The 9,596-nt window shown below is 45.6% G+C and overlaps 1 protein-coding gene across 2 annotated transcripts in view; it reads right to left on the reverse strand.

Moving 5' to 3' along the window:
- Window positions 1-9,554, reverse strand: part of SIK2 (salt inducible kinase 2) — a 49,821-nt gene extending 40,267 nt beyond the window's left edge. For both annotated transcript variants that reach the window (XM_066981083.1, XM_048063401.2), the window contains exons 1-3: window positions 9,320-9,554; window positions 1,100-1,216; window positions 219-282 (exon numbers count right to left, since the gene is read on the reverse strand). In XM_066981083.1, coding sequence (XP_066837184.1) covers window positions 219-282; window positions 1,100-1,216; window positions 9,320-9,490 — 352 coding nt within the window. In that variant the 5' untranslated portion in view covers window positions 9,491-9,554. The remainder of the gene's footprint in view (window positions 1-218; window positions 283-1,099; window positions 1,217-9,319) is intronic.
- Window positions 9,555-9,596: the final 42 nt, after the last annotated feature.

Raw genomic sequence — 9,596 nt, forward strand, 5'->3', positions numbered from 1 at the left:
AGAGCAAAAATTTATGTTGGAAACTCAAACTGTAATGTTTTTTCCTAAAATTTTTAGTTCTAAAAAGTGCAGCAGTGCCAGTTGTCACGTGTTTTTCTAGACAGAGAAAGGAAAATTACATGCTAGAATAAAAAGAATTCTTGGGCAAAATAAATACGATTGACAAATTACAGATGTTAAAGGGATGAACTTAACAATTGAAACATTCTCTTGCTTACCAAAAATTTCTCCATTTTTGGCAAATTCTGTCACAAGGTACAGCATGCTTTTGGTCTCCATCACCTGTTGATAGAGAAATTGTACATTAAACAACTTGTAGGAAGAGCAAAAAGCAAACTAAGCCACAAGAGTACTTATTTTCATAGTTTTCTCCTGGTAAAGAGGTTAAAGTCTGTCTTGCACATACAATTATCACAATTTTTCAATTTGTTTCTTCACGTTACCTCAGCAATTTCAAGGGGAGCGTTCGCACAACAGAAACAAACCTACTGAAGAACTAGTTATCTGTCTTCTAGGAAATACACTTCAAGATTAAGTCTTTGGGTAGCTCTTGCTTGGTACGTGCATTTACAACACAAACAGGTTTGCAGAGTCTGGATTGACACATCCTCATGTTATCCAAAGATAAGAAAAGCTGCAAGTACTCCTCAGTTTGCTCTCTCAGTCAAGGCTCAACCAAAGAAAACCACTACATCCTCCACAGAGATCCTTCTAGCTCGTGCTTGTTGTAGACATCACGTTGAGTATTCCCACCCTGCTCTAGCTTACATTGTACCTTTTCTACTTAAATGCATCAAAGTTTCATTGCCAGGTATTTCAAACTCATCTCTTTCACTAACATCACATTTGCAACTTCTTGTGTATTTCATGCAGATTTCACACACTTTTCGGTATCTAACAAGGGCAGCCTAATTGCTACAGTAGAATGACCAAGACCACAACTGATGTGCTTTCAAAAACGTTAAACGTTCATCCAATGCAAATCAATTCCAGAAAAGCTGAGCTTGTCTCAGACTGCTGATCTACAAGAAGACAACAGTGCAAACTCTTCAAGCAGGAGCAGAGAGGAGGAGAAGGGAAAGGACGCTGCTAACCGTACCTGGTAGAGCTTTATAATGTGTGGGTGATCGAGCATCTTCATTATCTGCACTTCTCGATAGATCTTCTCCAGATTCACAGCATCCAGCTGAGATTTGTCAATGATTTTTATTGCCACCTGCAGCCAAATAGCAAAAGTAAGATTAAAACTCTCCCCAAAATTTATCAGCAGCAGGTGGGAACAACTGAGGACACACAGAAATGTTTTAAAAGACAAAAAACTTCTTAGGAAGTCTAATGATATCCATTTCTAGGGTCAAGGTAGTCAATTTGAATTCCACAAATACAAAAGTGGTATTTGAAAGAGGTAAACTGTTGGCTCAACACAAAGAATCAAAACATAGTGGATACAGGTAGTTTCAACTGTTATATGCTTGCTTTAATTTCAGTTAATATGGTATTATAGAGGGACAACTGCAATTGATCCGTTCAGGGAAAAACCTCTATGGATACGTCTGTCAGTCAAACCTCACAAACAGGTCTCAGGTAGTTTACAAAAAGAGATCAGGGTCCTACTGACTATTTTTAGTCAATATCTGCAAGGTGAATTACAGAGAGTGACACTTGCTTAGGAGACCAAACATTTTAAACAGGAAAGAGTAAGAAACAAAACATTTTTTTAAACCAAGAAGCAAAAATATAGCTGCTAAAAATCACACAAATGATTACAATACTAAGTATTAAATGTGAAATGGTGTTTATTCACCCTGAATATCACATTATTAATGCTGAAGCAGGAGCAAACAATGTAAATCACACAAATGCTTCCAATTATAACTGCATTTCACAAGGTATTGAACTATAGGAGACAGCTGTTATGCAGGAGACAAAATCCACAGGAGGTGAACCTCATTATCTCCAGCAAGGCTGATTATGGACCCACCTGAATTCAGATTTAACTCTTTACTGACTTCATTTCAGTATGCTTTTCCTTGACAGCCTCTTCAGAGGTCTGCTTGTCTTCCCGAAACACCAGAAAAATAAGATTCTGCTATGAGCAAGTAAACTGATCTAGCCTTGTGGTCAATGAAGAGCGTTTGGTTTTAAGATGCAGGATGCACTCCTAGTTACATGAGGCAGAACAAGGTTCTGTTTTTTCAAATCAGATATTTTTAATGGATTTGTTTTTAAACAATGTTTGATTAATGCAGAATTCACTGCCACTCAGTGAACTAGATTCATCAAAAACAATATGCTTTTTAATGATGCATTAAAGATAAAACAAAGAAACCTAAAGTTCCATATCCCTCACCATTAAACATTGAACTGTTCCAGGGCCTTTATTTTTCAAAGCTTAGCAGTGGACACTTGGGAAGAAAGCACTGAAAGTGCTTTTCAAGCGCTGCCTGCTGACCTCCTCCTCCCCAGCTCTCGTCTTCCATCCCCGCATGACATGCGCCAACTCAGAGGATCCTGATGCCTGATCTTGTCAAAACACGCTTTCCCTTCACAAGGTGTCTCGGAAATGCCTTTGTCTTCTTTCAAAACGTGCTCCTGCTAGCTACCTGTATTTGCAGCACCTCCCCTGCCTGCTCGCGCACGCCGTAACGCTGCACGCTGAGAAGCGTACAGGAACCGTAATGCCCACAACAGGTCCTAAGAGATTTTGCATCTCCTGTTAAAAGTTTGTCATTTCACTCAGAAGACGACACTCTTAAAGAACGCAAGTAAACACAGATAACCTGCTTCTGTTCTGACCTGACACCCTCCCGTCCTACTCCTCTTCCTTCCAGCTGCACCACCTTTTTGCTGTCTGATGCTCAGTGCGCACACAAAGCTGGATCATAAAGGCCTGGCTTCACCCTTGCAAAGCAATGGGACAGGAGAGGAAGCAGAGCGGCGTGCATCGGACGGGGCTGTCCCAACCCACGGCTCCAGGCTCGCGCTGAGCCTGCTCCCCCGCAGCTCCTCTCCCTGCAGGTCCCTTCGCTGGCCCAGGCAGAGCAGCAAACCGCTTCCTTTTTTGGCCTGACTTCATGCCGTGTGGCGGCAGAGGATGCAAACCATCGTTCCTACAGCTTACAGAAAACCCACCACAACCCCCCCCCCCCTTTAAATCTCCCTAGCCTAATGTAAGATCACACCTAATAAACTGACTGTTTTTTTTCCGGGCAGAATTTATTAGCCCAAAGAAATCCCTTTGCTAGAAAGTTGCAAAATATCAAAGAAATCAAAGCAAACCACTGAAGTCAGACCAAGTTCTTAAACATACATTAGGAAATATTTATTAAAAAACAAACCACGTGTCCCATTCCCCCACTTCTTCTAATTTATTTTCTGCTGCCTCTCTGGAACCAACCAGAGACACAAGACGGTTTCTTATTCCTTCTCCACATCTGCCCTGCTTTACACCTGTTATTTGGGTGACCTCCAAAATTAAAAGAAATGGAAACCACTCTTTCTTATTTACAAGCCAATTAAAAGATTAATCTGGGGCAATCTCGCATTCCCATCACAAACCAGTAATGCATCTTTCAGTCGAGCAACAAGCTGTCTCCCATCTTGGGTAGATCTGGTGTTCTGGATGGTCCAAATGCCTTCTTCATCAGCCTACTGTAATGCAATAAAATCTTGCTGCCTTGTTCGGTATTTAAACTTTACTGGCACCCTAATTAGTGATTTACACAGCGTCAGTCTCGCTAAATTGAGGCATTCACAGCAGCTTCTTTCTTCACCTCCAGGAGCTGGACTCGATGATCCTTGTGGTCCCTTCCAGCTCGGATATTCTGTTTCTCTGAGTCTTCACACAGACAGCACAGTGCAGAAACCTTGCCTAAAACCCACAGCACTTAACTTCTGGACTGCCCCTGCTCCGGTCCATTTAATTTCTCCTTCGTCTCACTGAGCATTTTCATTTCTGAAACTCTCTTAAAAAGCAAGGAAAAAAAAAAAAAGAGTAACTTTGAGTAACTTTCTCTTATTTACTCTTCTTGCACATAGGAATGCATGCAGTGCAGAGAAGCTAGTAAAAGCAAACCTACACAGGACTTCAAATAAAAGAGGCTTGGTCTAGCGTGGAAGAGAAAAAAAAACAAAAACAAAAACAGTGAGACTGCAAAGTAATAAATTAAGAGTTTTTTGGACAATTTGAAGGAAGTAACAGCAGCCCACCCTCTGGGGCTCTTGCTGAACTTCTTTCTATCCATCGTACTCCCACCAGTTGTTCGATGGACATAAATATTTTTTCTTCCTTCTCCTATACCTCTGACCCCCCAGAGGAGGCAGGGGGGGCTCTGCAGCTCGCAGCTTGCTGTTGCCACTTTTTCCAACGCAGCTCGACTCCCACCACCTCATCCTATTGAAGCGATCTAGCTTTGCAAGTACACAGACTCTTGGCGTTTCTTCCAGTATAGTTTGGCACTTCCACAGTTTGCTCTTAAATTTTAAGTATTCCTTTTACTGAAAGTATAAATATTTCAAATACAGCCTGTTACCACTTCCAAGCCGGTCTCCCGACGTCTGTTGCCAGCTTTCTCCAGATACCACGCACAACTCGGAGCGCTGCAGCTCCCAGCTCCTAACATCCGCAAGGAGTTCCAAGCAGCTTTTAACTTTGCTGGCCCAGATTACAAAAGTATCTATTGCCCCAGAAAAAAACCTAGACAAAACTCATTTCTCCTTCTTCACTTTTAAAGATTAAATACTTCCACTGGACATCTCTCTCTAGGATATACATGAAGGCATGGATGTGTTGTGTATCCACCTTAGTTCAATCTCAAATATCTGAAGTAATCCTAAGCACAGTTCTCCACTAATCAGGAATATGTTATTTGAGATGCAAGAGGAAGTCAGGCAAAATAATGAAGAGTAAGCCGTATTTGCACTTTAAATAGGGTTTTAATTAAAACAAAAAATACATTAGAGCAAACCGCATTTTGCCTTATAATGTGGAATTATTTGGTACTATTAAGCAGTTGTTTTTTTGAACACAGAGTAAAAGCGTGTGGCTACTTGAAGAAAAAAAAAGGTATTTGCAATCCTAGTACAGCTCTCAATGTGCATATTATGTACATGCACACAGTGGCAGGCTTCTATGTGAAAAGAAGCACAGGAGCAGCTGGCACCGCTGCTTCTGCAGTCAAATGCAGATGAGATATCTCAGCCTATTCTCAATCTTCAGCTCTCACGCATCTTGTCAGGTCCCTAGGAGGTTTAGAGAAAAAGCACTTGGAAATACTTAAAATCCAGCCACTTCTTCACAACGCCACGGGAAGGAACAGTGCATTCAGCAGCAGCGGCTCGTTTTTGTCCGTAATCTCAGCTGTGTCACGATGACAGGAAAAGGGGAAGTAATTCTTAGAGGTGGAGAAGCTGCTTCAGGATGGGGAAGAGTTTCCTAAATGAAAAGTGTGTTTTCTTCCTGAGTATACAGCTTGCTAACAACTGCTGGTGTCTTACCGAGATGCTGCGGCATCACTTTGATCTTCTGAAAGCAGTGCAGAGACTGACTGCATGCAGCAATGAATTCTCATTTCTCTACTATGCTCAATCATCACCTCAACATGAACAAACCGACTTAGCACATGCCACATTAAGGACAGTTACACAGATTCTGTGATTCTAGTGTTTATTTTTATTTTTTTAAAAAAAGGTTATCACATCTCCTAAAAAGAAAACAAAAAAATACAAGCAAACATGACATATGAATACGTACTCCAAGACAACTTCAAGGTCACTAAAGAAAAAGAGAAAAGCAGAAATTCTGTTAGCCTGTTCCTTCCCTTCTCTTCCCCCCTTGCCCATTTTTGCTGCTTAAAAACTTGCAAACGCTGCAAAGATATGTTTGAATATTATTTATTTTTGATTTAGAAAAAAAAAATATTAGGAATAGCACACGCTTCCTTCCCTCTTTTGCTAGAGAGCTAGAGAACTGGAGTTTGCTCAAGCCTCATCTGGCATCTGGGAACTGAAACTGTCAAGCAGCAAAGCTTGTTAGAAGAAAGTTGCTCTATCCTTCAGCTGCTCCAGGTTTCAATTTCCATTGGTTTTGCATCATCCGTTTAATTCTCTAATCAATCTTTCCAAGAACATCACCCCAGCGTGGCCTGACAAGTTAACACACAAGAGGAAGTTTGTCCACGTCAGTGTAAGCTTTAGGGTTCACCCAGGTTAGAGAAATTCGGACCTGAGCTGCTAACCCAATGCATCAGAGAAGTAAATAAGAGGCATTAGAATTAGCAAGCGTCCTTCTGCAATCTGGTGCAACTCCAGTTTGCAACAGCGAAGGGTTTGGCTACCAGGGGTGCTTGAAGCGTTACCTGCTGGAGGCTGCAGCCCGGTGTACCTGCGGGGCTGCTCTGCTCTGCCTGCAAAAGCGCGTTCCTCCTGTGCCCCTTGCGACACATCCACAGAGCCCACGGCTGCAAAGAGATCTGCACCCGGAGTCTTTTTTGGCAATAGCTTCATTTTCCCACTGAATTACTCCACTAAGCCAAACCGCCGGCTGCACAGCGCAGGGAGCTGCTCCCCCTACTTTATCACTCACTTTTAGGCGTTCCTCAGCGCAGGCACTCGCACAGAAACCAGCCTCCCGTCTCCTACCAGGAGCTGGGACTTCTCAGAGACAAGTATGAATCACCCGTAACATAACAGAGAGCTGAAAGCATCACTGTGCCCCGTGAGGAACTATCAGTCGGAAGGGTTTAATTTGCATTTGAGGAGCAGCGGCCAGCGCTCTCCCGGGGGTGACAAACCCCAGGGGATGTTAGGTGCAGAGCTCTGGGGTGGGAGGGACGTGATTCTTCCACGCAGATCATTCGCAAAGACTTGCCATCATCCTTAAAGTGCATTGCTTTTTTGCTGCCTTCACCCATTCTCAACAGCAAGCAAAAGCTTCTTGCTACCATTCATATTTCACACCTCATCGTATTTCACTAGAAGCAAACATACACCTTCCTCAACTTCATGTTTCCAATCACTTTTGTTGCCTTTTCTTAGTCTCTCCTCCTTCCAAGGAAAAAAAAAATGCTTATTCGTGTACGTTTCATTAACAAAAGTTACTCTGAGATCACAGGATTTCTTGGCAACGCGATAAATAAGCATGGCAGGAAAACACGTGTCATTAACTTAAATGGCAACAAACACAAACAGGCAGCAAAGCAAAGGTCACATTCAGCCACACAGTCCCCTCCGAGGCACCCGGCATGGTCTGTCATTACGGAGGGTCACTACGAACACGTACTGAATCCCCCCCACTTTCGTCAACTTTCGCGCTTCTTTCTGTTTGACTATTTAATCTTGCAATTTCATTGTTGCATTAACGTAGGGTTCAACGTGCAGTTTCTGGGTTTGTATTCACACAAGACAGGGTAGGAGATGGTTTTTTTTGCTTCAGGCCTGGTTTCTTTTTATTTTGATCTATGTTTCGCTAACAATTTATGGTGACTATATTTACCTTTTTCAGTTCAAGTTACAATTCCATATTCTGATAAGTATATTTTCCATAAGAAGGATGGATTCTTTACATACTCCCTAAATTATGACCTTTCAAGATAGTAAGATGCCATCTTTTCTTTTAATCTGACAGTTGCTGGCTAGTCAGAATGTAAAAAAGCAAGCAAATATTATCATGTGTCAAAGCCATCTAAAACGCGGTTTCCAAGTACCTACAGTAAAAAAGGCCAAACAACAGGTTTGGGATTCGGACAGTTCAAACAGGAAGATTCAAGAGGATCTCAGAGAGTGGAAGAGCTTCTTTTAAGGACTTTCTGAGCAGGTCTCAAGAGCAGCACGCTGCAGATCTTCCTGCAGTACGGACCTGACGGTGAGTTTGTGCCAGAACCTAGCAGCTGCATATTATTCCACTGGAACTTTAACAGAAGCTGTCCTACTCTGCACACAGATGAACTGAAAAGTTCGCAACCCAAGAAACATAAACTACAGTTCAGAACAAGCCTGGAATAAGAACAGTCTTCCACCAAAAAGAGCATAAGCAGGACTTGTACTTTCCTACGCGTGCAGTCAGCTAACACTAAATTAAGTGAAGTTGGCCCAACCTTGAAGCACTTATTTGAAGTAGTTCTTGGCTAGAATTAGTTTCCCCTGACATCACCAGAAGTGATCTTGATAGGGTTCCTCTTCCTCAAAGACTGTGTGAATACTTCCAGCAACTACCTCGGCTAAGTTCCAGGCAACGTGCTTACACCTCCGGCTGCAGAAAGTCAGCGTAGCTGTACTGAGAAATGGAAGACCTGGATGCAGACCCCTAACACAGGGGAATCTGCTGTGAAAATGGTGCAGAAAAAGCTGCAGAGCAGAGCCTTGGCTCCCCAGATAAAGGAAAGCTGGATGACAAAAGTCAAGCTCGCACTGACTGGGATGCACGGGAATCTAGTGGTTTCTTAAGGTGCAGGTGGGGAAGTCACGCTGGACCGGGGAGCTGTTAATGGCCAACAAATACACGTTCTAAAATGCCAATTAAGACTCGAGATTAAAGTTTTTATGCCCATTGCGCAGTCTGCCAGGGAAACGGGAGCTGCAGAGTAAACAACCACCTACAGCCTGCAAGCGAAGCACTTCGAAGTTTGGCATGTGGCAGCCAACTCGGAGCGGAGCGCCCCAACGCCGCGAGGTCTTCGCTCAGCTCCCCGGCGATGGCGAGGAAGGATTTAAGGGAGATTGCTGCTTTGTTGGGCGAGCGGAGAAACAAGAAATTGAGTATTTGGGATGCGACGCTCGCCTGGCGCGGCACGGCGAGAACAATGTGTTTGTTTTTGTTAGAAGTCCAAACTAGGGGCGTTTTTTACTGCTGCAAGGAGCCAGCTTACCACCTAAGCGCCCGGTAACCGGATCGTTTCGAGTGTTTTCAGATTACTGACCTCAAAAAATTGGATTTGGGGGTTTTGTTTGCTCACCAACCCCTTCCCCCCCGGTGCAGGGCACTGCGGGCAGCCCTTCCCCGCAAAGCACCGGGGCCGGGGGGCGACCCCAGCCGCTGCCCCGCGTCCCCCCCCGAGCTCCGGGGGTCGCACAACGGGACCGGGGGGACCGAGCCCCCCGGGGGGCACCGAGCCGGGGGGGAACCGAGCCCCGGAGGCGGGGGGGGACCGCCCGGAGCCCCCTCCCCAGGCCGCGGGGCTGCAGGCCGCGGGGGATACGGCGGGGACCCGTCCCCGGGAGGGGGCACCGTGAGGGGACCGGGAGGGACCGTGAGCACCGGGGGGGGAGGGACCGAGGGAGACACCGTGGGGACAGCGGGGAACACCTGGGGGTCTCCGCTCACCTCGCTGCGCGTGATGCGGTGCCTCGCCAGCTTGACCACGGCGAAGTTGCCCTTGCCCAGCGTGCCCTCGATGTCGTAGAAGCCCACTCGGACGGCCCCGGCCCCGGCCCCGGCCCCGCGGGGCAGCGGCAGCAGCGCAGGGGGCGGCCGCCGGGGCTCGGCCATCACCATGCTGGGGGCGGCGGCGGCGGCTCCGGCCCGGCTCCGGCTGCGGCCCCGCGGCCCCGCCCCGCCCCTCCTGGCCCTGCCCCCCCCCGGCCCGGCCCTGCCCCTCTCG

Source organism: Anser cygnoides, chromosome 21 (genome assembly GCF_040182565.1).
Source record: "Anser cygnoides isolate HZ-2024a breed goose chromosome 21, Taihu_goose_T2T_genome, whole genome shotgun sequence".
NCBI classification, from domain to species: domain Eukaryota; kingdom Metazoa; phylum Chordata; class Aves; order Anseriformes; family Anatidae; genus Anser; species Anser cygnoides.